At 46.8% G+C, this 15,782-nt stretch overlaps 2 protein-coding genes across 2 annotated transcripts in view; one reads left to right on the top strand and one right to left on the bottom strand.

Moving 5' to 3' along the window:
* FTSJ3 (FtsJ RNA 2'-O-methyltransferase 3) overlaps window positions 1-3,054 on the top strand; it is a 37,904-nt gene extending 34,850 nt beyond the window's left edge. The window contains exon 21 of the mRNA XM_083408579.1: window positions 2,155-3,054. Coding sequence (XP_083264705.1) covers window positions 2,155-2,227 — 73 coding nt within the window. The 3' untranslated portion in view covers window positions 2,228-3,054. The remainder of the gene's footprint in view (window positions 1-2,154) is intronic.
* An 800-nt stretch (window positions 3,055-3,854) lies between these two features.
* LOC310661995 (1-acyl-sn-glycerol-3-phosphate acyltransferase alpha-like) lies at window positions 3,855-12,752 on the bottom strand. The gene is made up of 6 exons (XM_083408783.1): window positions 12,221-12,752; window positions 10,706-10,839; window positions 7,329-7,504; window positions 6,549-6,644; window positions 4,478-4,559; window positions 3,855-4,116 (listed from the first exon to the last, which is right to left on the bottom strand). Exons 1-6 carry the CDS (start codon window positions 12,400-12,402, stop codon window positions 3,962-3,964), a joined length of 825 nt encoding a protein of 274 aa, XP_083264909.1. The 5' UTR covers window positions 12,403-12,752; the 3' UTR covers window positions 3,855-3,961.
* Window positions 12,753-15,782: the final 3,030 nt, after the last annotated feature.

Raw genomic sequence — 15,782 nt, 5'->3', positions numbered from 1 at the left:
CTGCACAACAGGGCATAGCCCTCCTGATGTTGCTGAACTACAACTGCCAGCATCCCTAACTATTGGCCATGTGGTTAGGATTTATGGGAGTTGGGAATCCAATATCTGGAGGGCCATCCCTGTATTAAGGCATAGAGCCCCTGTCAACATAGTGCTATGGTAGTAGGGACGCGGGTAGCACTGTGGTCTAAACCACTGAGCCTCTTGGGCTTGCCAGTTGGTAGGTCGGCGGTTCAAATCCCTACAACGGAGTGAGCTCCCATTGCTCTGTCCCAGCTTCTGCCAACCTAGCAGTTCGAAAGCACACCAATGCAATCAAGTAAATAAATAGTTACCGCTGTGGCGGGAAGGCAAAGAGTGGCTCCCTTGGCCTGAAGCAAGATGAGCACTACACCCCATGGTCGCCTTTGACTGGACTTAATCGTCCAGGGGTCCATTACCTTTTACCTTACCTTTGCTATGGTAGTAGTTTTGTCAGTGTGAGCATTTCAGCTTTCCAGAAGGAACAATTCCCCTTCTTTTACTTCCACACACTTCCTACCCCCGTCTCCTAGCCAACTTGAGGGACAGAGGAAAGAGACGGGAGGGGGAACTCACTGCACTAGTGGAAGTCCTGTACAGGCTTCTGCTAGCAGGTTTCATTACTTGAATCTAGTCCGATGTGCAAATAGATCGGACAAATAGATGGCTAAGTCTAAGTGATGAAGAAAAACCTGAAAGTCCAAATCCATTTGCAATGGTTGAAAGACTATAACACTGATTGGGAAGCAGCATCTTCTGGAATTGGTAGATATATGACAAACTAGAAATAATAGTTTATTATTATTACAATTACATTAATTTTTAAATTGCTGGTTTTGGTCTCCTTGTTCTCAGGTTCTTCATGAGACAAGGTTGCCTTTCATTTTAATTTTTCAGGGACCTGTTTCTACGTGCCCCCCCCATACACGATATTAAAACAGCAATTTGTGGACCATAAAAGTGTTCGTTGTGTGATTTATGGCAGTTCTCATGGGATTTTCTGGCTTGATGTGGCAGCTGAAACAAGCTACAGTTTACAAGCCTATACATGTTGAATCAGAAGCGAGCCCTTCTGAGTTCAAGGGGACTTACTCCCAGGTGAGGATAGGATTGCAGCCAGTACTTTCAACCCCCCCGTCTTCTGTTTTCACCCTCAGCCAGGACACACAACAATGGAGACTGGAGGTGGGGGGGGAGAGATGATTTTTGACAAGCAGAAAGGCAATGGGGCAGATTTGTCAGGCGCGCGCAGGGACAGCTTGAAGACTTTACACAGAGAGGAACCCCACGCAGGTTTCCCCACACATAATGTAACAGGCAGGGAGCCAGCTCAGATAGAGAAGTTCCAGGCAGAATGAAAGGCGCATCCACTGATCCCGCTTCCTTCCTCTCCCCTTCCCGCCCCTCCGTTGTTTGCTCGCCTGCATCCTTCCCTTCCTCTCCCCTGCCTGCCTGCCTCTGTGCTGTTGCCCCACGCTCCAAGCTGGAGGAGGCAGGTAGGCAGGCAGGGGAGAGGATGAGCTGCACCGCTTTGCCGGTGCCACTTTGCTTGGGGTACGCTTGGGAGTCGCAGGTGCCGGGTGGGCAGTGCGCTGAATGTCACCCCACCCTCAGGATGACTCGTGGGGCGGACCGCCACCACCACACACTCCTCGCTCCACCTCTACCTCTACCTTTATCGTGACGCAGTAGAGAATTGGCAGCCAGTGCAAATCGCAGAAGCGAGGTGTATTATGTGATGGCAGTACTTTGCCCCCAAAAGCAACCTAGCCACCATATTCTAGCCATGAAGCTTGCTGGGTGACCCTGGGACAGTCACTGCCTCACTGGCTTCTTGTGAGGAGGAGACAGGGAGACGGGGCAACCTCCCTATTTCGCAGGAAGGCTGGGATATGAATTGATTAAGTAAAACAGCAGCTCAATAATCATGAGAGACTTTGGAGCAGTAGGCCAGGGTTCCTTTGGAAATGAAGGTTAGGGGTGACAGCAAAGTGGTTGCTAAGGCAGGTCAAGGGCCCTGTGGTAGGGGTGTTTCTCCTCAGGAGGTGGCAGGATTGGGTTGATGAGAGATTCCGAAGAGAAGCCTTTTGCTCATAACTCCCCACTTTCCCTGTGCCCCCCCCCCAACAACAGCATTTACAAGAAGGCAGGGATAGGCATGGAGAAACGGCACGTGACCTACCTTGTGACCAAAAAGGGCGCTTGACGGAAGGTCCGGCGCCCTGCAGGAGTCAAGGGCCACTTCAAAGTGGTGGACAGCCGCCTCAAGAAGGACATGAGAGCCCAGAAACGCAAGGAGCAGAAGCCAAAACACCAGCAGTGGAAGAAGTGAACCATTTTGTCCTGCCGCTTCGTGGTTGCTAAGCAAGCACGCCTCTTACCACCCTTGAACATGTCAGAATCTCGAACTGCGCCCCAGGAGTCTCCAAGCAGCAGCTGACCAGGCTTGTTGAGATGTCACATGGAATTTCAGAATTCCTGGCGCTTGGTTTGGTGGCTGGCGGCGTGAGCTGTATGTGCATTGGGACAACGTTGCCTGGGCGCATTTTCTTGCTATCCTGGCCCACTTGCAGCTCACCAGGCATGTCTGTGGAGAGGCCTCTTTATGAGTTACCTCCCTTCAAGGTGTCTGCCCTGCATGTTTGGTTATTAAACTAACTCCAACTATTCTCTGGCTGCTTTTATTTTTCTTGTCAGCAGTGCTACAGTAAACTGGGATACTTAACAGATATGGAATCCTTTAATGACAACAAAAGCCCTCCAGGCCAGAGCTACGAAACTTTGGTTGAATAGTGAATTACGCAGTGGGCACAGATATATTTCCTTTCAGAGTCATAGGGTGTTCCTTGTATTGCATCAAAGACAAACATCCCTCTCCCCATTGTTCATAGGATTGACTTTCCCATTTAAAAAGGTGTGGCACAAGATCCCAGGCATGTTGGGAGTAGGTTCCTTAATGGATCAAGCTATTCAGGGGCTTTAAAGCAGGCGTGGGGAACTTGTGGCCCATTATTATCATAGATCTTTGTTTACATGGCCCCAGGTCAGATTATAGCAATTAAAAACTGATTCCACGTGCAGATTTTGAAGTCTCTGGCTGTGCTTCCCAAATTCCCACATTTGCTCTGCATTTGTAGAATAGTTTCACAGCTTTCCCTAGCAGGGATGGTTATACTTGCCACTTCCACCTTTCACTCACGTCACTGGCACCAGACTGAAATCTCCATTGGCATGCAAAGTTGGGCAATCTCCTGCCCATTTGCTTCAGGTTCAAATCCAGACGCCATCTCCCACGCTCAGCTAAGAGATCTTCTGATGACGGCGAAGCAGGCTTAACCTTGCGGGAAGTTCCAGCTTATGTCATTTGGGCACCTTGGACTGCTGCAACATCTGGGCACATGATTGGATGTGGCAAATCTCAAAACAGGTTGTGTTCACTGATGCATTCAGGTCAAGTTCATAAATAAGGACGGTAGAATCCATTTGTTATGATTTTGAATGACAAAATCTGATATTGAAGAAAATGTATAATTTATTCTTGGAATGGGAAACCAAAGATGAAGAGGTCAAATGTGTTATGATTAAATGGGCACAAGATTTGGGACACAATATTCAAATGAAAGACAGGGGGAAATAATGGAAAGTCGATTTAAAATTTACTGCCTGTACAACTTTGAAAGAGAAGTATATGAAAATGATGTAGCGATGGTATTTAACTCCTGTTAAAGTTGCAAAAATGTATACAACTAGTTCCAATAAGTGCTGGAAGTGTAAAGAGAAAGAAGGTATGTTTTGTCATATGTGGTGGAATTCTAAAGTTATAAGTCTGGGTCTGGGTGGAGTGAAGCGTTTCCTCTGTCCTCTTCTTTGGACTGAAGCAAAGTTCTTGTCTAGCTTCCTGGTTGGTGGGTCCTCCCAGGCTTCCTTGATAAAGAGGCCCTCACTCTCTGGTATCTTTCTCTAAAAGTACGAGCTCATTGATCTCATTGAAAGTATCCAGCATCTGTTTCCGTGTGCTGTCAGCAAGTGCAGGGACATCTTCTGGGCCAAGGCCTCGTGTTTCTATCTTGGGCAAAATCTGGATGATCCACTTATCTGAAGGTGGCAGGGAGCAATAGAGAGAAAGAGAGACAGTGCAACTTAATTCTATGCTGAAATTGCCTTGTAAAGCCTATGCCTTAAGCAGTGGTCTATACATGAGTATATAAAGGAATAATTTTTAAATAAATTTCAGAACAGGTCCAAAATGGCAGTGTTGTACAGAGGAGGAGAAAGGAGTGGCTAAACACCCCCCTCCCCAGAAATAAGTCATATAGTGATTAAGGTAGTAATTTTTATACAGCATTCAAATTCAAATTAAAGCAAGTGGAAAAGGCTTTCAAGCAAAATATACATTCCCACTTCACGTTGAAGTGTATAAACCAAATAAGCAAGACTGTCATTTAGACTCACTCACCTCTACAAAAAAAGGGCCTCTGGCCATCTTTCAGGTTGAGGGGTTGTTGATAATACGAGGTCACAACAGGGATTATGGGGATCTGTGTATCAAAAAACAGTGGGAAATTAAGAGAACCAGAAGGCACTAAGCAACGTTTTAACAGGGAAGGTGAACCTACAGGGATGGTCTTGCCTTTCAGAGTTTGACTCTTACCTGAGGTGGAACAAGGGTTCTATTTGGGGCTGACCCAACCAGAGCCGGCCCAACCAGAGCCGGTTTGCATGAGGCAAACCACCAACTGGTGCCCTCAGCCCCACAGAGAAGAAGGGCTGAGTGAGGATCAGGCGCAGGAGAGGGGTGCATTGGAGCTACCTTTGAGGGGCCGATGTCCTTTATTCTCCCAATAAAATATTTGAGGGGGCTGCCCTCCTGCAAGTTGACAGACATTGCCATTCAAATGGTGTGTGTGTGCTTCGTCTTGTAACCAATTACGCTGGCCAAAGTCCCCTGGCCTCCCCAATATTTTTTTCAAGTTGGCACCCCTGGTGGTTGGGGCGAATAAAGATCTACATTGGGAACAGGGTGGGGAATCAAATCAACCTTACCTGACAGGGGTGAAGTGGGAATCAAAGGCCACTGTGGAGGGCAAAGGGGTCTGCTCTGAAGCACTGGGCGGCATTTCTTCCCTAGGGATTGGAGGAGACCAGCAGCACCTCCTATTTGACAAGAGGCGACATTGCAGGGGGCTACCGAGAAGGTGGCAGATGTCGCCAGGGTTCGAAACTCCCATTGTTCTAGGCACATTTTGGGACAGGGAATTTCATTCGCACAAGCAGTTTCTGAATTCTGGGCGCAGTACTGCGCCGAAGATTTCAGATTAAAACTACAGAGTGGAAGGAAAGGACCTTTTTCTGCCTCCCCACTTCCAGCTACTATCCGAAGACTGGAGAAGAGACCCTCTTATGAATATTAGAGGGATGGGCAGGGGAAGGATTAGACCATCTGAAAAATGAACATAATATTTAGCTGCAGTGCATTCCTTTTCAGTTTTGTATTCTTGTTATAACAAAAGTGAGTGATGTGTTCCCTGAGGCCAGATCTGCTGCCCCTGGCGAGAGCCAGTGTGGTGTAGTGGTTAAGAGCGGTAGTCTCGTAATCTGGTGAACCGGGTTTGATTCCCTGCTCCTCCACATGCAGCTGCTGGGTGACCTTGGGCTAGTCACACTTCTTTGAAGTCTCTCAGCCCCACTCACCTCACAGAGTGTTTGTTGTGGGGGAGGAAGGGAAAGGAGAATGTTAGCCACTTTGAGACTCCTGAAGGGGAGTGAAAGGCGGGATATCAAATCCAAACTCTTCTTCTTCTTCCTGCCATCTGAGGTGGTCACCTCAACTTGCCTCATGGGTGGGCCGGCCAACCCACCCTCCCCTCCCCCCACAAAATATTGAAATAATGGCATTGAGCCCAACAGAAAGAAATGCCTCCCACTGGCTCTATAAAACAGATAACGGCCAGCTTTATCAACAAAGTTCTTTCTCCTTGCCCTCCTCCACCTCCTCTGCAACTGCAGTTTATAAATTAAGAGCTCCAAGGCACCACGCCAGCCACTCCTGGTAGTATTATGTTTGGGAAACCTAAAATATCATGACCGCAGAAGTGTCCCGCTAATGCTTATCCCTTCCCTCTCACCCCCAAAGCAACCCAGGGGTATGAAACTTTATCCTTGCTTTAGGGAGCCTCCATCATTGTTTGTTTGACATTAGCCCTACCCACTAATCTCCATCATCTCACATCTATTTGCATGGCTGGCAACTGACACACAGTCTTTAATAGACCTAGAAGCAAACAGGAATGTGGAGGTGAGCAAAACCCAGCGCAGCTATTAGGGTTAGAAAGGGAAAGAGAGAGACTCTCCATTTGGTAGGCATTTTGATAAGTCTCTCAGATCGGAACTGTGACAAATGTTCAGGAATGGTAAACCTGAGTGATGAATCACGTTTTTCCACCAAAAATGTAGCATGATTGACTCACGGAAGCCCATGAAATCCGCCAGCATGAGACAAATATCTATTTCACAATTCACACGTTTACCTGAGCCTTCACAGCCACATTGAAGACTCCTCGCTTGAAGGGAAGCACTGTGGCCGTCCGGTTCCTGGTGCCTTCTGGGTAAACCCAGATCCTCAGCTGCATAAGAAAGGGGGAGAGAAAAGCGGCCACAGATTAAAATGTGTCCACGGACCACATCTTTGGAGATCACAGTGAAATATTATTATTTCCTCACTCTTTCTGGTGTATTTTGGCCTGTCACTCAAGCTGCTAACAGTCTAGCTGGAAACCAGTTAGAAAATATGAGACTGCATCAGGACTGAGGATATGCCTACGCCTGAATGCCCTTCTGCCCCCAGGAACGGCTGCAGTTCCTCAGCAGGGCAGACTCTTTTCTCCTTTGTTCCCTGGGGCAGATGGCTCTAAAGCCACATTCTCCTTATAGTCATGCATGGCACACATCCTTTCTTTACTCACCCACCTGGCAAAATCCTCCTCCAAATATCTGTTGTGCAGAGCAAAATATTCCACCACCCCAGAGCCCAGGAAGCTGCCTTCTACCAGGTGAGGATCTCTCCAAGGGCCTGGGTAAAGAAACTTCCCCACCACCTGCTGCTACTTAAATTAATATTTCTCAGCTGGAGATGCCAGCAGCTGGAGCCATTGTGTTTGCAAAGCATGCGCTCTACCCCCACCCCAAGCGATGGCCCCTCCCAGGGGTTGCTGCAGTCTCATAGGGTCCTTTAGACTCCTCTCCCACCAGCCATCCTTCCCCAGCTACTCCCCTCCCAGAGCTGCACCCCTCTCTGCATGTGCTCTCACGTTCTGCTGCAGCAGGGTCCTTGTGATGTAATCCATGGTTTCTCTGGCTGCGCGCTTATTATTGCGGTCGAGAAGAATGAATTTGCATAGCCAGCAGATGATGCCCATCGGGCCCATGTACTTCAACTCCTTTTTGGAAAGAATCACACAGTGGTCGGGAAGTACCTCTGCTAATCCTTGGAAAGAAAGAAACACTTTCTAAATGGGGCTTTTGGGGTCACTTGCATTCTGACATGTCATTCCGACATCCCCAGGTGGAGAAGGCTTTGTGGCTAGAAATTAAAGGTAAAGGTAAAGGTACCCCTGCCCTTACGGGCCAGTCTTGACAGACTCTAGGGTTGTGCGCCCATCTCACTCGAAGAGGCCAAGGGCCAGCGCTGTCCGAAGACACTTCCGGGTCACGTGGCCAGCGTGACATCGCTGCTCTGGCGAGCCAGAGCCGCACACGGAAACGCTGTTTACCTTCCCGCTAGTAAGCGGTCCCTATTTATCTACTTGCACCCGAGAGTGCTTTCGAACTGCTAGGTTGGCAGGCGCTGGGACCGAACAACGGGAGCGCACCCCGCCATGGGGATTCGAACCGCCGACCTTTCGATCGGCAAGTCCTAGGCGCTGAGGCTTTAAACCACAGCGCCACCCGCGTCCCCTGTGGCTAGAAATTATTCTTTCTGAATTTACCCTGCTCCTAACCCACCTTCCTGGACATGCATTCAGCTGTTGTAGGGGAAAAGGGAATTCCAAACATTGCCATTCGCCAGTGCTATTTTCCTATAAAAAGAGGTGCCAGAACTCACCATGTTTTTTCTTATTTGCATGTTTGTTTGTTTATTGTTTAAATAATACAGAAAAAAACAAAACATCTACAAAAAAGGAAGAAAAAAAGATTGAAAACAATCCAAAAACACTGAAAACAAATATTACAAACTTATCATATAATACTCCCCCCCACCACAGCTTCCCTCCGCCACAATTTGACTTCTTTAAATCTCTATTTCCACATTTATTTTTGCATTCTCCAAATGTATCATTCTTTGTGTTTCTTTTATATCTTCTCTTTTCCAATTCATAGATATACTTTACATTTTTATTCTAGTCATATTAGCATATCTTTCTTAGAACAATATTGTAAAATATAATCTTTGAAACATTTCCATTCCTTTTTAAATTTTTGATTTGACTGATATCTTATGATTGAGGTTAGCTTTGCCAATTCTAAATATTCATTTAATTTGCAAATCCACTCCTCTTTTGGGGGCAAGATTTGAGATTTCCATTTAGAAGCAATCACTACCCTGGCTGTCATAGTTGCATATAGAAAAATTCTTTTTTTCACTTGCAGTATATTTTTTCCTATCAAGCCTAGGAGATATGCCTCTGCTTTTTTAACAATTGGGATTTTCAACATTTTCTTTAATTCCTCATGTATTACTCCCCAAAATTTCTTAATCTACTCACAACCCCACCACATGTGTACTGTTGCTCCTGCTTCTTTGCCACATTTCCAACAGAGGTTGGATTTCAGTTTATAGATTTTGGCCAGCTTAAATACCACCTGTGGAACATTTTAACAAAATTTTCTTTAATCGTATAAGAGGCGGTAAATAGTATATCTTCTCGCCAGAATTTCTCCCATTGCTCTAAGTATATCATGTGTCTGACATCTTGAGCCCATTTGACCATAGTTTCTTTCACTTCTTCATCCATCAATTCCCAATCCAATAAAAAAATTATATATTTTAGACATTGTTTTCTTATTATTTTGTAATACTGTGGTGCTCAGTATAGAATCCTGTTTTGCAAAACCTTTTTTAAAATCTGAATTAAATACGCTTCTTAGTTGCAGATATTGCCATCTGTCTGTCACAAATTGTAGTATCTCCTCAAAGGGTTTTATTCTGAGTTTTCATTGATCTTCTTCCAGTAGTTGTCTATATGATGCCCAGTTCGTTCTCATAGTAAGTTTTTTCACAGCATGCACCTCCAGGGGCGAAACCCACCAAGGGGTCTGTGGTTCCAGTTGTGATTTATATTTGTTCCAGACCTTAACTAGTGCATCCCTGAGTATGTGATTTGTAAAATCTTTATGGACTTTGGCCTTCTCGTAAGCGAGATAGGCATGCCATCCATGAACACTTCCCTTGTTCTCTTAGAATGGCAATGGTGTTTACCTGATAGGTGAACCCCTTCTGGCTGAAAAAAAAAAAAGCTCTGCATTGATCTTACTTCCGTAGCACAATGATCAGTGATAATCTGATTCATCTTAATTGAGAATCTAAAAAAACCGAATGACTTTAATGTTTCTAATTTAGGAACACTTAATTTAATGTTTCTAATTTGATTTTGAGCCGTAAGCTTGCATCTCTTGCCTCCTCTCAAATGCATACTGTGCTCCTATCTTGCCTCCTCCCTCCCTGAGGCTGGAGATGGAACGAAACAGGGACAGATCTACAAATTTTGCCACAATGGGCAAAAGCCTATGCTTCCACCTTCCTCTCCTGTTGCAGACATACAGGGCTCAGGTTGAGCCATGAACAGCAGTAGACTGGGCCAGAATGGGAGGATGAGCAACCAGTGCCCCTGGTACATAGGTGCCAACTTGAACAAAATATTGGGGGGCACCCTCTGCTTTCTCCCCCACTTCTGAAGATCGCACCTTCCTCCGCTGTATGCAACTGGGCGCAGGACTCCCCCACTGCCCACTTGCCTCTTGGCTCCTACCCGTACGCAAGACCTTTCTGTCTGTTCACCTGCCTGCTGCCCGCTTACCTCTCCCGCTGCCCTGGCTCAGATGAGCTTGGAAATAGCAAAAAGCAATGGTAGGATAGCCAGGAAAAGAGGGTGGCCCCTGGCTGCTGGAGAGGTGGCTGCCCAAGAGAGGGATGAGGGCAGGGATGCAGAAATTTGCAGAAAATGGGGGGGGGGGCTAAATATTTTATTGGGGTGGCTGAAGGGACCAGGACCCCAGAGAGTTGGTGTCTATGCCCCTGGAGGACTGGGAGAAGAGATTTGTGGTTAAGATGGTGGAGGGTTGAAGGAGGTGTGAGGGCCTGTTGATATCCCAGTGATGAGGAAGAAGGAGGTGGGGTAGCCCTGAGGGAAGCTGGGGTTAGATAAGTGGCTGGGGGGGGGGGCGGGAGAAGAGGAAGAGTCACTGAGCAGGTCCTGCAGCATGCCCTCTCTTTCCTTCTCCCACACTTCATCTGCATCATAGGCAGGAAGCAGAGCAGGGTGTCGCCTTCTGCCCCCCCAACCTGCCCCCCCCAGGACACCCGTCCCTTTAATCTGGGCCTGGATTATGCTCCTATGTGGAAAAATTCACATCTTTTCCAAAATACGTTTCAGTGCAAAATTGCGAAAGCCACAGGCTAGCAACATACCCAGAATATCGAGAATGGACTGATGGTTGGCAACAACCATATACGGCCCCTTGGTATTCAGATTCTCGGCGCCATGAACTGTGATCTTGACGCCAATTAAATATTTGATTTGCCGCAACACGAAGCAAACAATCCTGCAGGGGGCAGAAAACAGGCAGGCAGTGTGGACAAGGAACTGCATTTATTTGCGTGTTCATACCTTGCCTCCTAAAAAACCTGCTGTGTACAAAATACAATATAAGAGATGAATTACTGGGAAGAAGGAAATACAATCCCCTCCCTGCCACCTTCAATTGTCGCAACTCCCACTTTGCTGTTGAATCTCTAGGTCACCCAGCAGGTCTCTGAGGAAATAGTCCCAGCCCAAAAATGGCTGCTAAAGCTGCCAGTTTTTAGTCTCTCGCAGACTAAGATAGAGATGGGGACCCTGTGGCTTTTCCTTGCTGCTGGACTCCGAATCCCATCAATCCCAGCCGATGTAACCAATGGTCAGGGATTGTGGGAGCTGTAGTCCAGCACCCCCATGCTGTAACCTTTCGTCACAGGAGAGCTGCTCCAGCTTCTTGATAATTTTGGTTTCCTTTCCAGCCCTTTTTCTATTTATTCTATTTAAAATTTTTAAACATATAAAACACATACATATGCAGTGGTACCTTGGGTTACATACACTTCAGGTTACATACACTTCAGGTTACAGTCTCCACTAACCCAGAAATAGTACCTCGGGTTAAGAACTTTGCTTCAGGATGAGGACAGAAATTGTGCAGCGGCAGCAGCAGGAGGCCCCATTAGCTAAAGTGGTTAAGAACAGTTTCAGGTTAAGAACGGACCTCTGGAACGAATTAAGTACGTAACCAGAGGTACCACTGTACATTTACACAATACACATACACAACACACTCCCTTATTTTCATAACATAAAACATACCTACATTATTCTATACAATACTTACCTATACTGTACATATCAACATACCTACACACTTACCCGCCACGGACACCCACCAAGGGACTTGACTTCCAGCCGTTCTTGTTACGCTACTTTATTTTCCCAACTAGCTTAAAATTTATCTTAAAGCCAGCTAGGTGTCCAAATTCATTTATACATTCTATTGCTCTTGGGATACATTCTATTGGATTTTCAGTAGTGATGATAAAATTGTCCGCGAAGGCTCTTACTTTATACTCCTCCCCCCCCATCACAATCCCTTTTATATTCTCATCTCTTCTAATTTTATTCATTAATATCTCTAACACCAATATAAAGAGTAAAGGAGATAAAGGGCATCCTTGCCTAGTTCCCTTTCCAGCACTTTTTCTAATTCCACCATAACTTTCTTGACTGGTATCAACCAGAATGGGATACACAGTATTTCAAATGATTATCCTGTTCCCAAGCATCCCTGGCCAGTTTCAAGAGGAACAGGTAGATGTGCCTGGTACCGAGTACCACCTTGTTCCCAGAGATGTGCCCATCCCAAAAAGATGCGGGTACAGCCAAGGCTGCCTACTCACTTCAAGTTTTCCACTCTAGACCCCCTGATTAGAGCTACCCAAGGGGGCACTAGGATGCCCATCACTACAGTCCAGCCATAGAAAAGCACCATCTTGCAGTAGACATCACTCCTTTGGGAAAAGAAAAGGACCCCAATTAGCAAGACGATGAGTAAAAACAGGGTCCACTCGAACAGCTCCATGATGGTGCCAGATGAAAGCAGAGCAAACGTGGAGATTTGCAGCCTAGAGGAAGGTCAACGAGTGCTTTTATATTCTTAGTGTTGCAACATTCAAAGCAGCTGAACATCCCAGGGTGGAGTAGGGGGATGGCCTTCATACTGATACTGCAAATATCCTAATTCCAGGAATTTGTGGGAGTGGCGTGTACAAGAGTATTGAAAGTATTGGTGTAGGAGGGCCAAAGCACACTGAGTCAGTCTGACTTTGTATCAAGATTTTATCTAGTATTCTGACCAAAGCAATTTGTATTGAGTTTAACGTAGTTGTTTAATGGGGTGAATATTTTGCTTTAGAACGTTTGAAAAGCACAGGGCCAGGGACACTTCTGCAATGTTTGGGTCGTTTATGACAATCTGGTGTCAGTTTCCAGTGTCTTATAATGATGCAGTGCACAGGAACAGAACTGTAGTCCTGGGCCCTTTGTGGATTTGCTTGAGTATATTACGGAAATGTATGTTTTGTATCTGGCCAGAGGATGCACATCTTTCTGGTTCGTTCATGTAGGGATTAGAGGGGCACTGTTCCTTGCACTGGGACACTTTGGTTTGGGCTCATCCATATTTCCTTTGGCACAGGTCTTGGCTTTAAAAACGCCATGTTGTTGTTTGGTCCTGGGGCTTTGTCCAGGAAAACCTGCACTTTACTGCTGAATCGGAGCAAACAGCAATTGCCGATTGCTCTAATTCAAAGGTAAAGTGCAGGTTTTCCAGGGGAAAGCACGGGAGGGGGGACCCTGCTTGGATAAAATATTTCGGGGGCCCAAGTAAGCGCCGTCCTGCATAATTGATCACATAATGTGCCTGCACACACCATTTTAATGGTGTTGCCCATCAACTTTGGGAAGGTCCAGCCCCCTCAAATATTTTATGGGGGCACATGCGAAGGGACCATGGCCCCTAGGAGTTGGCTCCTATGTTAGCAACCCAGGAACATTGCCTGAATAGAAGGAATCAGAACACCCATGCCAATCCTAGACAAGAACCTAAACAGATCTTGGCAAGTGTGTCCTCCAAGTGTCCCAAGACCTGAATCTGGTTGTGTGATTTAAAAATAAAAAGGGCGTTGCCCTTCGTCTGCCCTTTTCCCAGCTGTACAATATAATTTTTAAGGTGCTGTGACCAGACCTGGACAGAGTCTATCAAATGTGGTTGCACCATAGATTTTTATCAAGGAATTATGATATTTTGCTTCCCATCCTTTTCCTTGTTATCCCTACCATGGAATTCACCCATGTATTGGCCATTTGATTATGAGCTGGTTTTTATAAAGTTATATTGAAAGTTGCTTTATACATGGTGCAGATTTTTTTATATTCATAAGCTACCTTGACTTGATTTTGCATTTACCAAATTATTATTATACATGTAAGCATGGCCAATATAGAGACTTTTCTGTGTTCAAACTGTTCAAGAGTTTAGGAGTTGTTCATTTTCACCTGCAATACATTTTAGACTACATTAGACTACATTCTGTTATCAAGTGTGATTCATAGCTGAATGTACCTGAATTTGTTTACCAGAGAATCTGGAAACACCTGGAGGTGGTAATGTATATCTATAGTTAATATGTTGTAATTAAGAACTGCATCCTTTTAAAATGGAATAAGCTTCCCAAATGAAGCTTATACAGGGCAGTATAGAAAATCAATAAATAATAAATAATAATGATTGAAAAGTAAAGATAAAGGACCCGTGACAGTTTAGTCTGGCCGCAGACGTCTCTGGGGTTGCCGGTGCTCATCTTGCTTTACAGGCCGAGGGAGCCGGCGTTTGTCTGCAGACAATTTTTCCGGGTTATGTGACCAGCATGACTAAGCCATTTCTGGCGCAACAGAACACTGAAACCAGAGCAGCACATGGAAACGCCATTTACCTTCCCACCAGAGCGGTACCTATTTATCTACTTGGACTTTGGGGAGGGGGCGTGCTTTATATCAGAGGTTTTCAATCTTTTTGAGTCCATGGCTCCCTTAACCAACCACATTATTTCTGCTTAGGATTCCAGTTATGTCTAAGAATGGAAAATAACATAGCGAAATTGACTTGCGAGGTAGTGTGTTCAATAAGAGATTGAGTGTTGGGGGGGGGGAGGTTTGTTTAATTTCATTGTATATAGGTTGTACAATGACAATAAAGGTATTATTATTATTATTATTATTATTATTACTACTACTACTACCGAATTTTCGCCCTATAGGACGCACTTTTTCCCCTCCAAAAATGAAGGGGAAATCTGGGTGTGTCCTATGGGGCGAATGCAGGCTTTCGCTGAAGCTTGGAGAGCAAGAGGGGTCGGTGTGCACCGACCCCTCTCGCTCTCCAGGCTTCAGGAAGACATCTGCAGCCTAGGCAGCCCTGCGGGCTATCTAGGCTGCGGATAGCAGCTGCTTCCCGGAGTGCCGGGGGCGCTGAAAGCAGAGCGCCCGGTGCTTCGGGAACGCATCCGCAGCCTAGGCAGCCCTGCAGGAGTTCTGAAGCAGAGCGTCCCTCGCGCCGAGCAGACATCCGCAGCGTGGGGAGCCCTTCAGGAGTTCCCCGCAGGGCTCCCCAGGCTGCGGGCAGCAGCCTGCCGCCCGGCGTGCATGGCACCCTGAAGCAGAACGCCCCGCACACCGGACAGACACCCGCAGCTTGGGGAGCCCTGCAGGAGTTCCCTGCAGGGCTCCCCACGCTGCGGATAGCAGCCTGCCGCCCAGCGCGAGGGGCGCCCTGAAGCAGAGTGCCCCGCGTGCCGGGCAGACATCAGCCAGCCCCACAAGCTCGGGGGACAGCAGGGAGGCGCAGCGCCACCATCCCGCTGTTCCTCGACCTGGCTCGGTTTCCCCGACCTGGTTTTGGGGGGGAAATAAAGGGAAAATTTTTTCCCTTTATTTCCCCCCCAAAAAACTAGGTGCGTCCTATGGGACGGAGCGTCCTATGGGACGAAAAATACGGTATTATTTGTCACCCCTTGCTTGCAGAGCTGGCAGCCTCTCACCCCTTTTCGAACACCCTCCCTTGGGGAGAGTCCCCTCAGGCTCCTCTCGTCTCCCCTCTCCTTGGGAGTCCTCCGGGCAGCTGCTGCCGCTGTCACTGGTCTCTGAGCTGCCTCCCTCCCGTCCCAAAGAGAGATGCCACTCAGAGGTACCATTTGCTTGCGGGGCTTATAACCAGGGCTGCTGCAATAAACAGCGGTACAAGCATTTGGGAGGCGGAGACATGAGAGGGAATCAGAAGAGGGAGGGAAGGAAATAGGGACAGAGGCAGTGTTGCCTGCGGCACCCCTGACTATCATTCAAGGCACCCTAGGGTGCCAGGCGGCACACTGGTTGAAAACCACTGCACTAAATTGATGGTATGGT

The sequence above is a fragment of the Podarcis tiliguerta genome (genome assembly GCF_965153285.1).
Source record: "Podarcis tiliguerta genome assembly, chromosome: 13".
In the NCBI taxonomy this organism is placed as follows: domain Eukaryota; kingdom Metazoa; phylum Chordata; class Lepidosauria; order Squamata; family Lacertidae; genus Podarcis; species Podarcis tiliguerta.
Note: the sequence above shows the minus strand (reverse complement) of the source record. Positions and strands in the feature narration are given on the sequence as shown.

Bases quoted from the DNA above. Each gene is read 5' to 3' on its own strand.
- LOC310661995 (XM_083408783.1), bottom strand. From the start codon at position 12,402: ATGGAGCTGTTCGAGTGGACCCTGTTTTTACTCATCGTCTTGCTAATT. The intron at 10,840-12,220 runs GTGAGTAGGCAG...TGCCCCCTGCAG, and splicing joins TCTAGAGTGGAAAACTTGAA to GATTGTTTGCTTCGTGTTGC. The intron at 4,117-4,477 runs GTGAGTGAGTCT...TGCCACCTTCAG, and splicing joins GAGGCCCTTTTTTTGTAGAG to ATAAGTGGATCATCCAGATT.